Source organism: Orbicella franksi, chromosome 2 (assembly GCF_964199315.1).
Source record: "Orbicella franksi chromosome 2, jaOrbFran1.1, whole genome shotgun sequence".
NCBI classification, from domain to species: domain Eukaryota; kingdom Metazoa; phylum Cnidaria; class Anthozoa; order Scleractinia; family Merulinidae; genus Orbicella; species Orbicella franksi.
Window position 1 is genome coordinate 38,902,161 of NC_138146.1, and position 22,963 is coordinate 38,925,123.

General features: G+C 38.5%; 1 protein-coding gene across 2 annotated transcripts; it reads left to right on the forward strand.

Moving 5' to 3' along the window:
* Positions 1-8,673: 8,673 nt before the first annotated feature.
* On the forward strand, positions 8,674-20,510 carry LOC145479806 (uncharacterized). Of its 2 annotated transcripts, none has more exons than XM_081458262.1 (12): positions 8,674-9,767; positions 12,569-12,610; positions 14,033-14,239; positions 14,565-14,786; positions 14,901-15,019; positions 15,234-15,700; positions 16,314-16,511; positions 17,021-17,279; positions 17,736-17,874; positions 18,358-18,514; positions 19,197-19,907; positions 20,200-20,510. In XM_081458262.1, exons 1-12 carry the CDS (start codon positions 9,593-9,595, stop codon positions 20,450-20,452), a joined length of 2,949 nt encoding a protein of 982 aa, XP_081314388.1. In that variant the 5' UTR covers positions 8,674-9,592; the 3' UTR covers positions 20,453-20,510. The 2 variants fall into 2 exon arrangements, with proteins under 2 accessions (XP_081314388.1, XP_081314389.1); XM_081458263.1 differs by having other exon boundaries at positions 8,678-9,767; positions 20,203-20,510.
* The last annotated feature ends 2,453 nt before the right edge of the window (positions 20,511-22,963 follow it).

The window sequence follows — 22,963 nt, forward strand, 5'->3', positions numbered from 1 at the left end:
ACAGTAACAGTAACAGTAACAGTCACAGTAACAGTAACAGTAACAGTAACAGTAACAGTAACAGTAACAGTAACAGTCACAGTAACAGTAACAGTAACAGTAACAGTAACAGTAACAGTAACAGTAACAGTAACAGTCACAGTAACAGTAACAGTAACAGTAACAGTAACAGTAACAGTAACAGTAACAGTAACAGTCACAGTCACAGTAACAGTAACAGTAACAGTAACAGTAACAGTCACAGTAACAGTAACAGTAACAGTAACAGTAACAGTAACAGTAACAGTAACAGTCACAGTAACAGTAACAGTAACAGTAACAGTAACAGTAACAGTCACAGTAACAGTAACAGTAACAGTAACAGTCACAGTAACAGTAACAGTAACAGTAACAGTAACAGTAACAGTAACAGTCACAGTAACAGTAACAGTAACAGTAACAGTAACAGTAACAGTAACAGTCACAGTAACAGTAACAGTAACAGTAACAGTAACAGTAACAGTAACAGTAACAGTCACAGTAACAGTAACAGTAACAGTAACAGTAACAGTAACAGTAACAGTAACAGTAACAGTCACAGTAACAGTCACAGTAACAGTAACAGTAACAGTAACAGTAACAGTAACAGTAACAGTAACAGTAACAGTCACAGTAACAGTCACAGTAACAGTAACAGTAACAGTAACAGTAACAGTAACAGTAACAGTCACAGTAACAGTAACAGTAACAGTAACAGTAACAGTAACAGTAACAGTAACAGTAACAGTAACAGTAACAGTCACAGTAACAGTAACAGTAACAGTAACAGTAACAGTAACAGTAACAGTAACAGTCACAGTAACAGTAACAGTAACAGTAACAGTAACAGTAACAGTCACAGTCACAGTAACAGTAACAGTAACAGTAACAGTCACAGTCACAGTCACAGTAACAGTAACAGTAACAGTAACAGTAACAGTAACAGTAACAGTAACAGTAACAGTAACAGTAACAGTAACAGTAACAGTAACAGTAACAGTCACAGTCACAGTAACAGTCACAGTAACAGTAACAGTAACAGTAACAGTAACAGTAACAGTCACAGTCACAGTAACAGTAACAGTAACAGTAACAGTAACAGTAACAGTAACAGTAACAGTAACAGTCACAGTAACAGTAACAGTAACAGTAACAGTAACAGTAACAGTAACAGTCACAGTAACAGTAACAGTAACAGTAACAGTAACAGTAACAGTAACAGTCACAGTAACAGTAACAGTAACAGTAACAGTAACAGTAACAGTCACAGTAACAGTAACAGTAACAGTAACAGTAACAGTAACAGTAACAGTAACAGTAACAGTAACAGTAACAGTAACAGTCACAGTAACAGTAACAGTAACAGTAACAGTCACAGTCACAGTCACAGTAACAGTAACAGTAACAGTAACAGTAACAGTAACAGTAACAGTAACAGTAACAGTAACAGTAACAGTAACAGTAACAGTAACAGTCACAGTAACAGTAACAGTAACAGTAACAGTCACAGTAACAGTAACAGTAACAGTAACAGTAACAGTAACAGTCACAGTAACAGTAACAGTAACAGTAACAGTAACAGTAACAGTAACAGTAACAGTAACAGTAACAGTAACAGTCACAGTCACAGTAACAGTAACAGTAACAGTAACAGTAACAGTCACAGTCACAGTAACAGTAACAGTAACAGTCACAGTAACAGTAACAGTAACAGTAACAGTAACAGTAACAGTAACAGTAACAGTAACAGTAACAGTCACAGTAACAGTAACAGTAACAGTAACAGTAACAGTAACAGTAACAGTCACAGTCACAGTAACAGTAACAGTAACAGTAACAGTAACAGTAACAGTAACAGTAACAGTAACAGTCACAGTAACAGTAACAGTAACAGTAACAGTAACAGTAACAGTAACAGTAACAGTAACAGTAACAGTCACAGTAACAGTAACAGTAACAGTAACAGTAACAGTAACAGTCACAGTCACAGTAACAGTAACAGTAACAGTAACAGTAACAGTAACAGTAACAGTAACAGTAACAGTAACAGTCACAGTAACAGTAACAGTAACAGTAACAGTAACAGTCACAGTAACAGTAACAGTAACAGTAACAGTCACAGTAACAGTCACAGTAACAGTAACAGTAACAGTAACAGTAACAGTAACAGTCACAGTAACAGTCACAGTAACAGTAACAGTAACAGTAACAGTAACAGTCACAGTAACAGTAACAGTAACAGTAACAGTAACAGTAACAGTAACAGTAACAGTAACAGTAACAGTCACAGTAACAGTAACAGTAACAGTAACAGTAACAGTAACAGTAACAGTAACAGTCACAGTAACAGTCACAGTAACAGTAACAGTAACAGTAACAGTAACAGTAACAGTAACAGTAACAGTAACAGTCACAGTAACAGTCACAGTAACAGTAACAGTAACAGTAACAGTAACAGTAACAGTAACAGTCACAGTAACAGTAACAGTAACAGTAACAGTAACAGTAACAGTAACAGTAACAGTAACAGTAACAGTCACAGTCACAGTAACAGTAACAGTAACAGTAACAGTCACAGTAACAGTAACAGTAACAGTCACAGTAACAGTAACAGTAACAGTAACAGTAACAGTAACAGTCACAGTAACAGTAACAGTAACAGTAACAGTAACAGTAACAGTAACAGTAACAGTAACAGTAACAGTCACAGTAACAGTAACAGTAACAGTAACAGTCACAGTCACAGTAACAGTAACAGTAACAGTAACAGTAACAGTAACAGTAACAGTAACAGTAACAGTAACAGTAACAGTAACAGTAACAGTCACAGTAACAGTAACAGTAACAGTAACAGTAACAGTCACAGTAACAGTCACAGTAACAGTCACAGTAACAGTAACAGTAACAGTAACAGTAACAGTAACAGTAACAGTAACAGTAACAGTCACAGTAACAGTCACAGTAACAGTAACAGTAACAGTCACAGTAACAGTAACAGTAACAGTCACAGTAACAGTAACAGTAACAGTAACAGTAACAGTAACAGTAACAGTAACAGTAACAGTAACAGTCACAGTAACAGTAACAGTAACAGTAACAGTAACAGTAACAGTAACAGTAACAGTCACAGTAACAGTAACAGTAACAGTAACAGTAACAGTAACAGTAACAGTAACAGTCACAGTAACAGTCACAGTAACAGTAACAGTAACAGTAACAGTAACAGTAACAGTAACAGTAACAGTCACAGTAACAGTCACAGTAACAGTAACAGTAACAGTAACAGTCACAGTAACAGTCACAGTAACAGTAACAGTAACAGTAACAGTAACAGTAACAGTAACAGTCACAGTAACAGTAACAGTAACAGTAACAGTAACAGTAACAGTAACAGTCACAGTCACAGTCACAGTCACAGTAACAGTAACAGTAACAGTAACAGTAACAGTAACAGTAACAGTAACAGTAACAGTAACAGTAACAGTCACAGTAACAGTCACAGTAACAGTAACAGTAACAGTAACAGTAACAGTAACAGTAACAGTAACAGTCACAGTAACAGTAACAGTAACAGTAACAGTAACAGTAACAGTAACAGTAACAGTAACAGTAACAGTCACAGTAACAGTAACAGTAACAGTAACAGTAACAGTAACAGTAACAGTAACAGTAACAGTAACAGTCACAGTAACAGTAACAGTAACAGTAACAGTAACAGTAACAGTAACAGTAACAGTAACAGTCACAGTAACAGTCACAGTAACAGTCACAGTAACAGTAACAGTAACAGTAACAGTAACAGTAACAGTAACAGTCACAGTAACAGTCACAGTAACAGTAACAGTAACAGTAACAGTCACAGTAACAGTCACAGTAACAGTAACAGTAACAGTAACAGTAACAGTAACAGTCACAGTAACAGTAACAGTAACAGTAACAGTAACAGTAACAGTAACAGTAACAGTAACAGTAACAGTCACAGTAACAGTAACAGTAACAGTAACAGTCACAGTAACAGTCACAGTAACAGTAACAGTAACAGTAACAGTAACAGTAACAGTCACAGTAACAGTAACAGTCACAGTAACAGTAACAGTAACAGTAACAGTAACAGTAACAGTCACAGTAACAGTCACAGTAACAGTAACAGTAACAGTAACAGTAACAGTAACAGTAACAGTAACAGTCACAGTAACAGTAACAGTAACAGTAACAGTAACAGTAACAGTAACAGTAACAGTAACAGTCACAGTAACAGTAACAGTAACAGTAACAGTAACAGTAACAGTAACAGTAACAGTAACAGTCACAGTAACAGTCACAGTAACAGTAACAGTAACAGTAACAGTAACAGTAACAGTAACAGTAACAGTCACAGTCACAGTCACAGTAACAGTAACAGTAACAGTAACAGTCACAGTAACAGTCACAGTAACAGTCACAGTAACAGTAACAGTAACAGTAACAGTAACAGTCACAGTAACAGTCACAGTAACAGTAACAGTAACAGTAACAGTAACAGTCACAGTAACAGTCACAGTAACAGTAACAGTAACAGTAACAGTAACAGTAACAGTAACAGTAACAGTAACAGTAACAGTCACAGTAACAGTCACAGTAACAGTCACAGTAACAGTAACAGTAACAGTAACAGTCACAGTAACAGTCACAGTAACAGTCACAGTAACAGTAACAGTAACAGTAACAGTAACAGTAACAGTAACAGTCACAGTAACAGTAACAGTAACAGTAACAGTAACAGTAACAGTAACAGTAACAGTCACAGTCACAGTAACAGTCACAGTAACAGTAACAGTAACAGTAACAGTAACAGTAACAGTAACAGTAACAGTAACAGTCACAGTAACAGTCACAGTAACAGTAACAGTAACAGTAACAGTAACAGTAACAGTCACAGTCACAGTAACAGTCACAGTAACAGTAACAGTAACAGTAACAGTAACAGTAACAGTAACAGTAACAGTAACAGTAACAGTAACAGTCACAGTAACAGTCACAGTAACAGTCACAGTAACAGTAACAGTAACAGTAACAGTAACAGTCACAGTAACAGTAACAGTAACAGTAACAGTAACAGTAACAGTAACAGTCACAGTAACAGTAACAGTAACAGTAACAGTAACAGTAACAGTAACAGTAACAGTAACAGTCACAGTAACAGTAACAGTAACAGTAACAGTAACAGTAACAGTAACAGTAACAGTAACAGTAACAGTCACAGTAACAGTAACAGTAACAGTAACAGTAACAGTAACAGTAACAGTAACAGTAACAGTAACAGTCACAGTAACAGTCACAGTAACAGTAACAGTAACAGTAACAGTAACAGTAACAGTAACAGTAACAGTCACAGTAACAGTCACAGTAACAGTAACAGTAACAGTAACAGTCACAGTAACAGTCACAGTAACAGTAACAGTAACAGTAACAGTAACAGTAACAGTAACAGTCACAGTAACAGTAACAGTAACAGTAACAGTAACAGTAACAGTCACAGTAACAGTCACAGTAACAGTAACAGTAACAGTAACAGTAACAGTAACAGTAACAGTAACAGTAACAGTAACAGTCACAGTAACAGTCACAGTAACAGTAACAGTAACAGTAACAGTAACAGTAACAGTCACAGTAACAGTCACAGTAACAGTAACAGTAACAGTAACAGTAACAGTAACAGTAACAGTAACAGTAACAGTAACAGTAACAGTCACAGTCACAGTAACAGTAACAGTAACAGTAACAGTAACAGTAACAGTCACAGTCACAGTAACAGTCACAGTAACAGTAACAGTAACAGTAACAGTAACAGTAACAGTAACAGTAACAGTCACAGTAACAGTAACAGTAACAGTAACAGTAACAGTAACAGTAACAGTAACAGTAACAGTCACAGTAACAGTCACAGTAACAGTAACAGTAACAGTAACAGTAACAGTAACAGTCACAGTCACAGTAACAGTAACAGTAACAGTAACAGTAACAGTAACAGTAACAGTAACAGTAACAGTCACAGTCACAGTAACAGTAACAGTAACAGTAACAGTAACAGTAACAGTCACAGTAACAGTAACAGTCACAGTAACAGTAACAGTAACAGTAACAGTAACAGTAACAGTAACAGTAACAGTAACAGTCACAGTAACAGTAACAGTAACAGTAACAGTAACAGTAACAGTAACAGTAACAGTAACAGTAACAGTCACAGTAACAGTAACAGTAACAGTAACAGTAACAGTAACAGTAACAGTAACAGTAACAGTCACAGTAACAGTCACAGTAACAGTAACAGTAACAGTAACAGTAACAGTCACAGTCACAGTAACAGTCACAGTCACAGTAACAGTAACAGTAACAGTAACAGTAACAGTAACAGTAACAGTAACAGTAACAGTAACAGTAACAGTAACAGTCACAGTAACAGTCACAGTAACAGTAACAGTAACAGTAACAGTAACAGTAACAGTAACAGTCACAGTAACAGTCACAGTAACAGTCACAGTAACAGTAACAGTAACAGTAACAGTAACAGTAACAGTAACAGTAACAGTAACAGTAACAGTGACAGTGACAGTGAAAGTGACAGTGACAGTGACAGTGACTGTGACAATGACAGTAACCGTAACAGTGACAGTAACAGTAACAGTGACAGTAACAGTAACAGTAACAGTAACAGTAACAGTAACAGTAACAGTAACAGTAACAGTAACAGTAACAGTAACAGTAACAGTAACAGTAACAGTAACTATCAAGTAATATCAAGTGTCGTCCGGATGAATGCAAAGAAGTAAAGGTGGAAATCAACTGCACGAAAGAAGAGGAGTTTTGTTTTTCAGCCGTAGTGGAGTTTGGCGATCCAGATGGTGACTTTTGCCCGCCTCAAGCTATATACTATGCAAACAGAGGCTGTGCAACAAAGGGGATGTGTGATGACAAATCTAGTAAACCGTTTTTCAGCAAAAAAGATTGCATATCCGCCGCTGGTGGATGCTTCCATGAATGTTGCAATTCAAATCTTTGCAATGACGGTAGTGCATTGCCAACGGTCAGCACCCTCTTGTTGCTGGCATGCGCGCTTGTGAGCATGCTGAGTCGCTGACTCTGTGTTACTGCGATCAAAGTTGTGATTTCCTTCTTGCTAAGCCTCGTACAAGTACTGACTTGAATGAAAACGTTAAACAAAGTGTAAAATAAAATAAATTAAATATGCAAAATTAATGCCCCTCGAAATTGTGGAACCATTTACAATCCAGTTAGTACGTACAATGGGCCTAATTCCCCCAGCCTATCTGCCGAGGTTCAGAATAAAGTTTAACTTATTAAATCATTGGAATATTGATGATATGTTTTAGACTGTCTGTCTCAATTATGATTGTAAGTTTGACTACGCTCTGATAAGAAATAAAGATAAGTGAAATCGACACAAAAAGGCAAGAAGATAAAAGATGAGACGAAAGATATTACAAAGTTTGTAACGGTAATGAAAAATTAAAGCTGGTATTCCAAAAACAAAAATGTGCGATGCAGATATGTTGCGCGTGTTTATAACGTGTAACGGATAAAGATCTCTACTGCCTCCCACAACGCGCAATACTGGTATGCCTTATAGCGCAACTGAAGCACTGTCTCTACGAGAAAGCCTTTTGTCCAATGAAATTATTCATCCGTTAGATCTGCAGTATGGCTAAATTTGTTGATAAAATCCCAGTTCAATTTAATAGCAACATAGCATACAGAAAAACCTTATGAGATAGATGGTTTAAAGAATAATGCAGTGATCAATACTTCAAGTAATATTATAAATCTCTGAGAACAATATGCATTGTTTTTAAACTCTTATCAATTACCGATATCAAAGTCTTCTGTAGTCCTCCAGCTGCAATCATACAGCTGCTATCACGCGAAATTATGTACTTGTATCTGTAGCTGGTTACTTTAGTGGGAGCGCATTAACTGAAAAGTCCACCTGTATACGCTTTGCCAAAATTGTGCAGAGACCAGGATTGTAACAAGTTCCATGGGGAATTTGTTCATCACCTTTGCCATATTTCTTTGCATCTCTCCGGGTAAGTCATAAAACAACATCATTTCTTACAAAAGAAAAGTAAGTGTTTTTTGTGTCAAAATACTGGAAGTCAATGAAGCAAAAAGCTGATGTTGAAACTTTAGAGAGTATTTCCCTTATCACGGACTCGAAAGGGATTTTATATTTAGCTAGGCATATGGCGTTCTGTTGTCTAAAAAGAGAAACTTTACTTTTCCTTCCCAGGATCAGCTCTCAAGTGTTACCGTTGTGAAAGTAGCGAAAGTTGGATCGAGTGCGATGATAGTGCGAAGAATATTATAACCTGCTCTGCTGGGCAGAGTCGGTGTGGCAAGGTATTTAAACGAGCTGATCAAATATCCACATTCGCCAGAGGTTGTTTATCTGCCAAGCAATGCTACGATGGACCAGAAAACTTTGAGCTATGCAGAAAAGCACAAGAGAGGGGCTCCAAAGTCACATGTCAGATGTCATGTTGTTCCGGTGATCTTTGTAATGGAGCTGCCCACATGTCAGTTGTCGGCGGTCTTATATTGCTGACATGCGCCGTAGTAGCCACTGTAGTTTATATTAGTAAGATTTGACGCTTGTATTATTTCGCGACTAATTAGCTTAAAGAGCTAATATTTTCTAAGTATTAAACCTGACACCGGTCCTGAATTATACCGTAATTTTCTTGTGGCGTTATCGCTTCAAAGAATATGAAGATGAATGTTATTAGAAAATTAGGAGTTGATGTTGATGCCATTTGATGGGATGAAGAAGCAAAACAAAGTTAAATTGCTACCTCGTAATGTCTAGACGACTGACAGAAAAGTGCATGTAAAATTGCTCGTAATTCTTAAAATCTTGGGGTGTACACTGTTATTAATTAAAAAGATAAATATGGTACATTCAGCTCTAACAGTAGTTATAAGAATATGGGAGATTGGGCCCGTTCTAGCTTGAATCTCCGGAAAGTTTAATTTGGGGCAACTACTTACGTTCTAACACAATACTGCAAAATTATAACAGACCAAACTGGCATATGAAGCACTTATGTAGTTCTTTTTTCGCTTGTTTGGTCACAACCGTCATATATGGTCTTAGTGTTCTAAACACATTGTGGGGCTTGTCCACATTGGGCTGCCTGTGGTTTGAAAAGGCGATTCGAGTGGTCAGCGGTGGGTTGATAAATTCAAACTGGCGGATGCCTTAGTGACCCGGAAGAATTAATACCACTTGAGATAGCAACCACAGCCCTCAGCGGGCGCGAGGCTAAGCATACCAGATCGGGCTGACATTTCCCGACGAAGAAATATTGAAACCAACCCCGCTGGTGATAAGAACATCCGTGGAAAATATTGTTGTTGTAACTCCTTTTAGCGGGTTAAACATAATCATTTATGATATTGATTGTTAGGTTGAATAGGGAGCGGAAATCAAAAAATGAAATAAAATAAAAAGGTTGCAACTCGTTTTAGCAGGCTATTACATACATATTCAGGAGTCAAGGAACAGTGGAAAAAGATCATGGAACAACATTTTCCGAAATTCCGGAAAACGAGACGTTTGCGGCGAAGCAGGCGACGCAAGCGAAAAATTTTGCCCGGCTGGGGATTGGGGTCTAGGCGGTGTTTTTCAAAAGTAAATATGGCGGCCAAAGGGAAGAGAGCTACCAAAACGAATGTGTTTTGGTCAAAAGATCGTATCCTTTTCAGACATTTTACTCACGTGATATCTATATAGCCTTTTAATAACATTTTTATAAAGGTAGTAAATTGTGCGAAGGGAAGAGATCATTTGCTCGATTGTGAACTTAAGTTTAAGTTTTAGACGGGCTAGTTGGTCCCTTTACATGTAATTAACTGAAATATGGGTTATTGACCGAGTGTGAGGTCAAGATGGCTGGATATTGGCCAAGTTATTTTTTTGCGTGTTTATGGACTGAGACGGAGTCGAGGTCCATAAACTCGCAAAAAAAGAACGAGGTCAATATCCAGCCATCTTGACCGAACAAGCTTGGTCAATAAAGGATTTATTGTATGGCTTTCGCGGAAATTTTTCTTGCGGGACACGGCGGGTAGTCCCGAGCGGGCAAGATAGCTCCATCTTGCCCGCTCGGGTAGCCAATCACAGCGTTGGATTTGATTCATCTTGCCCGCTCACGGAGCGAGCCATATAATAAGACTAATTATTAATTTAATTTCATGTTTTGAAACCTTTAGCTTTGTTTACGAAATTTCGAGCATCGTAATTGTCCAAAATGTTCTTTCAGAATTATTCCCTGAAGCCTTTTCGTATAGATTTAAGCTTAACAGGGTTTGCATTGATGATTTTGAGTCCATGTAATGCACCTATCAATATTAAGCCGCTGTGGGGGGAGGGCGGGCAAAGGGGGGGTATTTGAACTCCGATCATCTTTTCAGTTCAAATGCCCGACCCCAGGGAAATTAAGCTTGGTCAAAAGAGTGCAAATTCCCCACCCCAGGGATATTAGTGTTGTTCAAAAGAAAGCAAATTCTCCAACTCTATCTAGAAAAGGCATAGGTCTGTCAAAAAGAGAATTAAACATCAAAAAGTTGTAAATAAAAGGCTACAACGCAACAACTTCAAAATGCAACGTCTGTTTAACATAAAAATGTCAACTAATTTATGTTAAAATTGTGACGACTCCCTAAACATATACGACTAATCAAGACAGAAAACATGGAAATTCTTATCACGACTAATGTCCTACACCATTGTGACATTTTAATTACTTACATTTTAAACAGAAACGATGAAAATAAAATGTTGACCTCTATCTGTAGTAGAGAAATATGAAAAAAGGCCCATAAGAGGACTCAAGATCTTAGATGTATTCACTAATTCATAATAATACACTGCACATGATAGGCTCATAAAGATGAAGTTCAGTAATTCAATTTTGTATAGTACTAAAATTATAACCATGCTCAGAAACAGCATGCATTGCAAATTGAATGTATGAAGGTGAATACAGAACACTATTCCGTGAAATGTTTCATAATTTCAATTCATTTGAGCTTAAATTAAAAACAGTCTTAGGTTATGTAGGATTCGGAAATTTGTTTCCATACACAACTTTCAAAATACAAAACAATGATGCTTAGCAATGGAGTTAATCTTTAACTAAGGAAAAACTAAGATCTGTTACAAAGGCCTTGTTTACAGAATATCTGCAACAATGTTCAGTTCAACACCAAACTTCTGAGCATCTTGTGCCCAGCCAGCGATCTGGAACATTGTTTTCTTCCAATTCTGTTCAGTTTGTTTCCAGTCATTCTCGGTCATCCAAGATGGTATCTGTAGGGCCCAGTCTACTTATAGTTAAAGTTAAAAGTTCCGACCCCCAGGACTCGGTGAATGATCAAAAGTCCCAACCATGGGCAGACTTGTTACGTCAAAACCCCCTCCTATGCCTGGCCTCCCCCTCCCAGCAGCTTAACATTGATAGGTGTATAAGTATTCATCTGTGTGGCTAATAAAGCTTTTATAATCAACTGAACATTGGCAAACTCAATCTTCTAGATGACTGTTTGTTCTATAGCAGTTAATTTCAGCATTTGAATAATCCATAAGGTACTGTTATGGTAAGCCAGCTTGGATAAAGATTAAACTTTCCCATTGATTTGCTGTGTTCTTTATTTTGAACGACACACAAGACTTGACTTATCAGATTGACATAAATTTTTTAGGGTTAAGCAATGAGATGAATTTTATCAATCTCTGTACATGGCCTTTTATTGACTGGAATTAATTTTCCCATGTTTCTTGTAGTATTGAATTAAAAAGAATAAATTAACATAAATTTATCTGAACACATAACAAATACTACATGGCTTTGAGTATTATATACTCTGATAAAAACTTTCTGTATTTGGCTTTTTACCACAATTGCTACTAATCTTGCAACCTGATTGGCTAATTTGCCATTGTCAATAAGGGTTCATACAACGCTGCTTGCATCAATGTGTCATGCTCTTGATCACGCTCTGAAAAAAAAATATTTTCTTTGACATTGATATTGAGGTAAAATACAAAGCGAATGTGGTTTAGTGTTGTCTGTACTCTTATCGACAATGATATGTGTCATCACAGTGGTTAAAATATGTTGTGGACTCACTTGGCTGCACCTTGTGAGTCCACAACATTTTGACCACTATGATGATGTATATTGCTGTCGATAAGAGTACAGACAATGCTAAACCACACTCGATTTGTTAAATTTACAACACTACATGTATTATACTCCAATTGGTCTATGCCTCCCCTCCCCTGCAAGAGCTTCAAGGAGTGACTGAGTCCCTAGTACTCTCCTTACCTTGCTTTTTACTTTTCTGCCCAGTCATTTTCTTTTTGTTTCTTGTGTTTTACAAATAAAAGATGACTGAATCCAATAACTTGCATGGGCTCACATAGCCCTGGTAACAAAATATACAGTGTATTATTTTGAACTTGACAACTTTGTGTTGATGATGACCTCAGCTGATGATCAAGATGAGAAGATTGTGAAAGTTCACATGCCAGGTCAGATGAAAAGTGTATCTGCTCTTAATCTATTGCATGTGTAAATTATGGAGAGATAAACCATTAGCAGTGTGTTAATACAATGTAATCTATGCTTACATACAGCTATAAATTTGTTGGTTCAATATGTTAGCTAACAATCTGAATAACATGTGTGAAAGATGGCATGAATTATAGAATCTGTTACATTTCGCTGATAAATTATCTGCACTTACAATCAAGCCTACAAGATCATAGCATGCAAATATAGGTTATTGACCAAGCTTGTTTGGTCAAGATGGCTGGAAATTGGCCAAGTTCTTTTTTTGCATGTTTATGGACCGAGAAGGAGTCAAGGTCCATAAACACGCAAAAAAGAATGAGGCCAATATCCAGCCATCTTGACCGAACAAGCTTGGTCAGTGAAGCACAGGATTTGATTCATCTTGCCCGCTCACGGAGCTAGTCATATAATAAATCAGTTTATAGCCTTCTCTCAACTCCTACCAACTTGCAGATGATCATATAGTCAAGTAAACTACTGAACATTATATGTACATCATTCACCAGCTATTCACTGTAGACTTATAGTGGAAAACTGTCTGTTGGTGATCATGACCTGTTGAGGAGGGTGATATTAGAACTCTGGCATGATTGGCTTTCAACGTTGAGGAATTGTGTACACAGCACTGCACATGCATGTTATTCAGCAAGGAGAATGGCATTACACTAATTATGCATCTGATTAGTTGGGATAGATATTTCCAAGATGGTTCTTGTACTATTGTCTATTTTTGATTCAAATACGAGTGTCCTCTCAAAGTATATTTATTTAGGAAATCAGGTATACTATAAGCTGCAGTGGCTGTGTTGTCTCAGATCTTCTGAGACTATGTAAAGCCCCAACCAAACGATCACAACATTTCAACGTAAAATATTGCAATGTTGTTGGGCGTAACATGTTACATGCGTTTTGCTCTGTTGTGACATGTTGGGTGTTGTTGGCTAGCTCAAGTTTGAATTTGAAATGGTCAAATTTGAGCCAACAACATCCAACATGTTGCAACACGTACTTCACAACAGGGTGGCCAAATGCACATAACATGTTACACCCAGAAATACTGTGTAGAAACATTGTGATCATTACCTTAAAAATGAAAACAACAACAACAACAACAATTAAAAGCTGAGTGAGAATGAAAAACAGGCAATATCTTTTTTTCATTAGACACTGCATTGTGTTGTGTCACAAAGGCATTTTCACTTAAGCTTACCAAAAAATCTTGAAAAACTTGAATAAAATACATTATGCAGCAATAATAAACACGTAATGTCTTTAGCATGAGGTACATTTCTTAAAGACTCTTTGTTGACTGTATGAGTGTCCCATTCATTTTTTAAATTTTGAATGCTTTTAAATAAAATATATCTTATATGTTTTAGGTGTAATACTTGATCCTCATGTAAATGTGAAGAATCCAATGGTAAGAAAACCAGTGCACATGATGAAACCAAGAGTTGTGACTCTTCAAAAGCCTCTGCATAACTCCCTGGAGAAAAGACAGCATGATTTGCCAAGAAGTGGGACCAACAAAAGTCCATCAAAGAGTGGCTCTGGCTCTTGTTTATCTCATGATGGAGAACTCTTTGGTAAGGTTACACATTTGAAACTCCTGCATTCTGGTCATGTCATACAGGGAAATGGGAAAAACAACTTCTTATTTTCTACTATTATCTAATGTATACATGTACCACTAATTGTGGAGTGTTTTCTTTATGGCATAAAAAGGGAAGAGACATTCTACTTAATAGATATTAATTTTGTACAATGATATCATGCCCGTTTTTTTAATTATTAACAGCAATTATTATTTTATATGAGTGTTGAGAATGAGTTTGTTCTTGATAAAGTAATACCTGCAATCATATAGAATGGGGGCTAATTTATTACATGCTACTTGTACTGTACTTTTAGGTGGAAGGTGCCAGGGAGATGATAAAACCAGAAAAGAGTTGACATTGAAGGAGCTGAATCCTCAAGACAAGAAACGTGTGGCTAACTTGGTTAAAGAACTAGCTAAGATAGGAGAGGAGCGAGAACATGCGGAGGAGAGGCTTAAAGCAGAGAGACTGGCATTTGAAGAACGGCTGGTTATCCTTCAAGAGGAGTATGATGCTGTTATCAAAGAGAAGATTTGTATCCAACTTACTTTAATCATCATTTGTTTGATTATGAGCATTTGCTTAAAATAGGATTCTTCATGTTCTGTTGTACAATAATCATTTAGAATGCCCTTAACATGTCCTTAAGATTTGCAAAAGAGGTTTCTAGAATTGCAGTCTCTGCTGGTGAAGTATCAGACAAATGGAAAAACACCATCACCGACAAAGACAGTGAAAAGTTCATTGGTTGGAGACAGGCTAGCACAGGTGTGTAAAAAAATTCATTTCATGCAATGGCAAACAAATCAGTAATGTTGTATCAACAAGCTATGTATTGGGACTTACTATGTGTACCAAACTTCTGATTCTGCTTGTGCAGTAGACTGACCAATATTTTTCATGGCTGTATTGATAAAGCATTTTGATATTTATGCGAGGCATGTAACTTTTGTTTGTTTGTTTTTTTTGTCTTATTTTCAAGGACACAAGCATATTGCTTGTATCGTCAGTTTCTCCTCCAAAGCCTGTACACGTTTCTCCCTCCAAATCTGCACTAACAGAGATTCCAGGAAATACAAGATCTGGCTTGGATGTTCCTTTAAGTGAGAAGCTTGATGCGTCAGGATTGCAAGCAAATGCCTCACAGCCAGTGACAAATAAAACATTCCCTTTAATCAACAGGACCGCCACAGAGTATAAAGATGTAAAATCAAAACCTGCACAACTACACAGCGGTAGCTTAACTTTAAGTGATACAGGAGAATCTTTTCCGAGAATTCTGGGACCATCTCAAGATGGTAAGCCTGTGGTGAGGACTAGCAGTGGAACCCTCCCTACCGCTATGCCCAGTAAAGTGATATCACCTCATTGTCAACTTGTGGAAATTCTGCAGACTTCAGTTCAGAAAGAAGGACTTTCTTACAACTCTAAAGAACCAAGCGAGCCAAGGTTAGCTACATAACAATATACTGTAGTGTGATTGGACCGTACATTACCTATCGACCGGGGGTAGTTACTAGGTGATACTAATTGCAGAACATGTGTTGAACTGTCTCCCTGAACCTTGCCACAATAAGCAACATCAAATATCCACTTTGTTGGCAGCATGGCTGGTTCTGTGGCTGTGTTTATTAGGGATTGATAGTCTAGAGACCCAGGTTCTATTCCTGGCTGAATTACATTTTCACTCATTCCTTAGTTGTTGTTATTTGTGTTCCCAATCTACTTGTAACATATTACTATATACTGTACACGTACAAAAATTCCAATTTCCAATTTTCAAAAATCTGCAGTTAGCAAATGGAACAGGATTTCCAGATAGATGGCATTGGAATGGAATGTTTTTTCAATTTTTTATGTACGAGGCCACCCAAATTTTTGAAACTTTCTTCCCAAATTTCCATTCCATTTGATTTTGCTCCTGCATGGCTTGCACAGACCTCGAAAATTCCTTTAAAAACTACTGGATCCTGATCTAAAACCAGAAAAAAAAAAAGAAAAAAGAACATTACGTATCAATCGGTATCATTTGCTATAACGTCGTCTTGTTTTTCACTTTCAGTTTAAACACCTCTTCTGCTGTAACAAGTTATCCACACTTGCCCTCTGTTGTCAACTCACATCCGGCAGTGCACCCTGGGTTGACTGCTACATGTCAGTATCCAGCAGTACAAGCGAAGCCTGTGTTGTCTGTCTTTGGGGATGGTGCTTCTGAAACCAAGACTGATTGGAAAGTACCGCCAAGAAAACACGAGGATAGGTAGATATTTGCATTTCCTGGCATGAATGATGTGTTCATTGTACAAACAGCATGACCTTGATACAGTCACCAGGCCAGAAACGTGGAATCTGATTTCGAATATTCATCCGAATAATGGAAATATCCTTGCAGGGCTGTGCTCTAGAAGAGCCCGGGTGCCAAAGGCGACTAACTTTTGCCTTTTGGGCCACTGGAAAAACTCACTTTTTTCATATAAGCTTAGGTGCTGGGCACCCAGGATTTCATGGTTAGGAGCCTTTGGGCTCCTTGAAAATTTTCTTAGACCACAGCCGTGCCTTGTCGGTGTAGATTGCAAGATTTCTCCGCAATAAAGATTACTATGCACATCACGTCTGTTTTCGGAACTCTTCAGCAGTTTTGATTGTAAACTTCCATCGCTACTGACATTTGCAAAGTGCAGAACTGTTGGAATACTTCTGACATGTTCTAAAACCGGTAGCAAAACGTTCGGGACATGCAATAATTGTAAGTTACTTTTTGGTGGTCAGGTCTTTCTCTGAAGTTTCTGGAGTCTCGGGGAGTTTCTCAGCTGAACTGGACGCTGTGTATCGACTGTACTGCCGTGAATATGAACTCCAATTACAGCTTCAACAACAGCAAATTGAACTGCAAAAACAACAGTTACAGCTACAGCAACAACTGCAGCAGGTCGAGACTCTACAACAACAACAACAACAACAACAACAGCAGCAACAGCCGTCAACGCAGAGGCATCAATCTATAAACCATGTATCATCCGCAACTCAGGTAACACATATTCTGTTATTCTATTAACTATGGGTAACAAAATAAAATATAAATTAATGAATGCATGAATAAATATGAAGTATAAGGTTTTTGAATGCACTGGCAGAGTTTTTCGAGAAAGCTGCTTGAACTACATGTACTTCGTTCTAACGAGAGAAATCAGAGACCAAAGTTGTGTTTCTTTTTGTTTGTTAGCATGTGCGCATATAATAAATCCTACCGTCACAGAGACACGACCTAACGGAGTCTTATTTTTATAACATTGGAGTTGTTTGTGAATAAACAATCGATCAGAGTAAAAGTGAGATGAAACACTGGTGTGCTTGAGGACTCTTAGTCACTGGAAGTTTTACAATGTAGGTTCTCGTGTACAGGTACCGGTATGTACCCTTTTACCAGACTTGTGTTGAATATGATCTGATATTCGATGATTGTGATTTGATTTATTATAAACAGGTCACTCCTGTTGCTACTCGCGAGAAACACCTAACGACAGTTGTAGACGAGACGCCAGCAGCTCCGTCTCTAGTGCCGAGGCCAACGTCACAGCCTCGACAAGTATCGCCTGCTGGATCACTGGTTCCAACTCCAGAAGGTTTGTTCTTATCGTGTGTAATCACTGATGGTTCACCATTTTATGCAGGGAAATTAGCTGTTTGTACTTTGCTTTCTGGTTTTTGAGTTCGCTGGGTTGTTCGAGAAAGCTAGTTGTTTTATTGCGTGTTACTTGTATGTCAGATTAAAGACCATCCATGTCGTTCCAATTGCCACTGTTGATATATTAGTCCCTCATTTTCAAAGTGACAATAAATCTGTACCGCAGATAAATCTTTAACCAGCAGATAAAATTTATCTAAAATATTGTGCTACCGCAAGATTGGTTAATTACAAAGGGTGCATTTTGCTTGCAAGGGTAAATTTTATACTGTGCGGAATCTTGTTTCCGAATCTTGTTCAGCTGGATCTTTTTTGTAATAGACAACTTGAAAGTGAAGCTTGTGACTGACTCCGTCTATTCTACACTCTGTTTACTTGGTCATTTATAGGTTGTTGTTGTTTATTACTGTTCTTCCTATAGTCTCCTCGTCTGCAACATCAAACGGCTATCGTACACCCGATGTAGGTGAAAAGCAACCACGCAATCTGTCTACTACTGGAGCATGCGTAGTGCGTGAAGATAGATGTGCTGGAGATGAAATGTCCAGTAGCACAGATCACAGGGACGGAAATAACAGGTCAGAAGTCCTGCTGATTAGGATCGTCAGATATTGCTCTACAAACATCATGATCATCTATCGAACATAGAGCTATTGCAAAAAGAAATGGTGTTTCATTACCCGGATCTACTGTTGGGGAGACCCAGGACTTAGATTAGGATTCTTACCCTCGAGAAAACCTGGGCGATTATTACATTACTCAGAACTCGCTATTGCAGGTTTGCTTTGCAATATTACCACCACGATAAACCATCATTTCAAGCGTTCTTCCTTACTGTATATTCGTGTAACTTGAAACATGAAGTAGTGAGCCATACCACAATTTGTTTCGATGCATTGTTTTGTTGCAGATATTTTCCGCCATGTTTCCATGACAACTTAATACATAATGGGATAACTTTGCATTTTGGTATACTGCGTAGTTTCAATCTAGCTTAGAATCATTTCACTCATCAAAACTCAGTTTGTGATTCATTTTTATTCCTCTTGTGCTTGTGGCTATCACATCTAAACAGCATTTGTTCATCAGTTTGTTGATCAAAATGGAACAAGTTAATATTGCCAATTACGAACTTTGCTCTGATTGGATAGTATCGCCACTATGCCAACGCAAAACCGTTTCGTTTCTGAGAAGACGATCCAAAAAAACTAACTGTCGATCTAGAGTAAAGTGAACCATTTCTTTCTTTCGTTTTGTTAGAATGCAGCTCGGAAAAGAAAACAAAGATCCTCATGTACCAGATCCCCCGGGCCGAGTGCTATCTGCTCCTCCAAGTCTCGGTCACCCAAGGTCAAACTTTAAACACCGGCAAGTGCCTCGACCTCAAGACGAGCTACACATATCCACTGATCATTCTTATCGCGGGAAAGCAGCCCCTGGGTACGAGGGGCACTCGATGGACGATAATCCGCAAGTCATCCAACAACACACGGATGGAAGAGCGAGGGCAGGTTATCATGGCAGCCGTCCTGCGAGCTCTAGGTATTCACTTCATAGCTGGGGTCATGACGAGTCCTCTAATAGAGCACTGATGGCCTTGAGAGAAAGAAGGCATAATCACGACTTAAATGTTGATCACGATACTTTTAGTGGAAAAGAAAGCAATAGTCTATTATATCCAAGATCTAATTATGACATGAAGTCTGAACGATCCAGCCTTGTAGCCGAAAGTTTTCGATCAGATAGTCTTCTTAGCGGTGCAAGAAGAACAAAGCCTCAATCTTTTTACCATGGGCCTCCCACTTCTCGCTTTCAAGGCACTTTTACGAGACAAGCCGTGCCTAGCGACAAGCACTTTTCCTTGTACAGTGATGTTGACCGTGAAGCACAGTCACGTGGTCATCACATGATCCCAGATGTTGATGACGTCATGGATTTCAGTCATGGAAGCTTGGAGCAAGGCGTAGAAAGGTAGGGAATGTACATGTATCATGTTTTTACTTACTCTACGGCTGTCTACTGAGAAAATACAAGGGACAAGTGGGAAGTTCCATGGTACATGTATACCACTCGAAAGCGTTACATAACTTGTGTATAACTGATAAATGGAGAGCATGTTTTCTTCGTGCGCGTATTCCTTTAGCGAGTGCGCGCCCAAAGCACACAGTGGAGATTTACTATTGCGTCTGAATACTACACGACTAGTCTGGATTCTATAAACATGTGCACATCAATTCTTGTCTCGTTCTGTATTGTTCCATAGTAGAGCAACTCTCGACAGCGCATATCCACTGTCACTCGTGGAGATTGTTGAGGACTTAGAAGACAAGACAACTCAACACGAAGATTTCCTGTTCACAAATCCAGGAGTTTTGGGGGGACTGGACACTACAGACTCTGGTTACTCACAGGACACTAACAAAGAGAGGAGTCCGCTGACCAGTGACATTGTCAACTCAGATGACGAGGAAGCGGCTGTTCTTGGGGATATATTTTTTCTCGCGGGAAGAGTTTGAACTTAAACATTCTTTTGTTTTGTAATAAAGTTTTGTACTTTTATGGTTATTTTTTTATAATTATTGCTGAAAAGCCTTGTGTACGGAGCAATAATAACTCCTCTCTGATGTAGATGTATCAAGGTGATGATTAAGAAATTTAAAAAAGAAAGTGGAAAAAATAATTATAGTATAGAGCAAGTATTGGTGCAATATGATAGGCTATAGCAGCATGCTTTATGGAGGCGTGCTGTAGTGAGTAGTTATTTTATCGTTTAGGGAAAAAAATGATTGTTTGTTTGTATAGCACAAACGAGTAGAAATTTCACTCTTCAGCTTTGCTTTGTTTCCCGTGTGACAATGGATATACTATAGATTTAGATATGAAATCAACATTCCGTAAAGCCACATTAGGCCATTTTGAACGCTGATCGCTGCAAATTTGATCACTAATCCTCTTTCGCCCCAAACACACATAAATAGCGGCTGGTTACTAGTCAGAAGCGTGCATTGTGCCCAGCCTCGTTAATATGCTGGACACGGCAAGGATGAGGCTTGATTCTCATCGTGCACGCCATCTTTGATAACCATGGGGGTGATTCTGCCTTGAAAATTGCCGCTAATTGCGAAAATTAGGCTAACAAGTAGAATAGAAATGGAATGGAAATGTAGTGCCTCGAAAAATGCTTTTCATGGTGCATTTGTTAAAATGATAAGTATTGAAGGTTGTTCAAAAATTGGCCCCCTTTGGCCGCTTTTTATGGCCTTACGCTACATGTAAATGAGACAAAAAATGCTTTATCACTGTAAAATGCCTATGATATCGTTACAAATTCCTATCTCAGAAGCGTGTGAGAAACGGAAAACGCGTACGTCTAAAACAGGGTTTAATTCAAAACAATCTCAGTTATTTTTCCGCGCAGGTCGGTCCGATATACAGGTGTAAACTGTGCTATGCGGCCACGGACTTTACTCAGGACCTCCAGGACAGTTTCTCCCCATAGGAACCTCACGGCCGGCAAATGACAAACCTGAAATGAATAAGATTGTCCTGCAAAAGCGGAAACGTAAACGCAACATTAATTAAGGGTGTCATGCCAGTAGTCACATTTTCTCGTAACTTGATCAAAGTTCGCGGAGTTTTAGCTTGATGGAAGGAAAACCCACTATAACAAATAAAGTACGATGATGATGATGATGATGATGAACATGAAAACCCGTATTTAATGTTTTCCTCTTCTATCGCGGGGAAGCACCTTGAACTTCAATCAACTGACGAAAGAAAACCTTAATAAATAACTTTCGGCGCTAACGTTAACGCGTGCGCTTCTGCAATTTTGTGGGACAACCTTTCTCGAATCAGCTGTATATGTTTTATCTCCAATAGATAAAAACTTAATAAACGTCTTATAAACCTAAACTGAACACTCAATCAAAGCAAAACCGCTATTTAATACCTATTTAAAGGAGGTCACTCCAAAAAGCTTACTTTTTTTGTCTTCGCCGATAGCAAGAAAACATTCAGCCTTTCCACTCACCGAAGTTTCAGCCTCAGAGGTGTCCGCTATCCTGAAGATATTCGTCTCGAAAGAAGCAACTTCGGAGGCCGCCATTTTGAGAAACCAGAAACTGCAAAGGACCGCATACGATAAACGCTGCCAATGTAGGATCTACAAGAGATCTGATCAGCCAAAAAAATGTATGAAGACAAACAATAGACTGCAAGGCTGATACGCTGCGTTTTTAAGGCATGGTACTGGCCATGCGGTTGAATGTTTAAATGTTTAGGCTGGCCTTGTCCAGCCACATTTATTCTTTTGCTTTTCGAGACACCAATCATGACACTTTGTCTTCTTGCGCCCCGAAACACGTGATGTGGCAACGCGTGTTTCGGGGCGCAAATGAGTTCAAAGTACGGAACTTGATATAGTGAACGGGTCATTTTGCAATTTATGTGCGTTGGCTGTTGGGCTGGCGTTACATATCTTCGCTACACAATGCTGACGAGCCCCAAGAAGGGCGAAGCAGCTGTTCACTGTTGCGATCCTACTTTATCGCTTCTTGTCATGTTGGTGTCTCGAAACGTTTTCACGTAGTATCAGCCTTGCAGTCTATTGTTTGTCGCCATTTTGAATCTGTCTTGGCAGTCAGGCCGTGTTTATGTGACGTCATTCCGTCCGCTCGAAATTGGCGGGAAGGAAAAAACCCTGCAAATGACTTGGCATCATTTTTTCCAAGCGATTATCCACTTCTCTATCTTTAATGCTATCATTTCGGAGTTTGGAGAATGTTTGGCTCAAAATAATATGGCTCAAGAGCAGCCATAACCAGGAGCCATAATCGGGGACGGAGACCGTAAGTCTCGGGATTCGCGCGCACCTATGATATGGGACAATTTTTCTATTTTTAGAACAAATTGCGCCATCCTGACGTCATATATCCGCGCGGATTCACGCACATGTCGGGGGCTCTCGCATGGATGTTGTCAAGTTGCGTGATCAAATGGTGAGAGTTGAGAGATTCTCTTGCGTA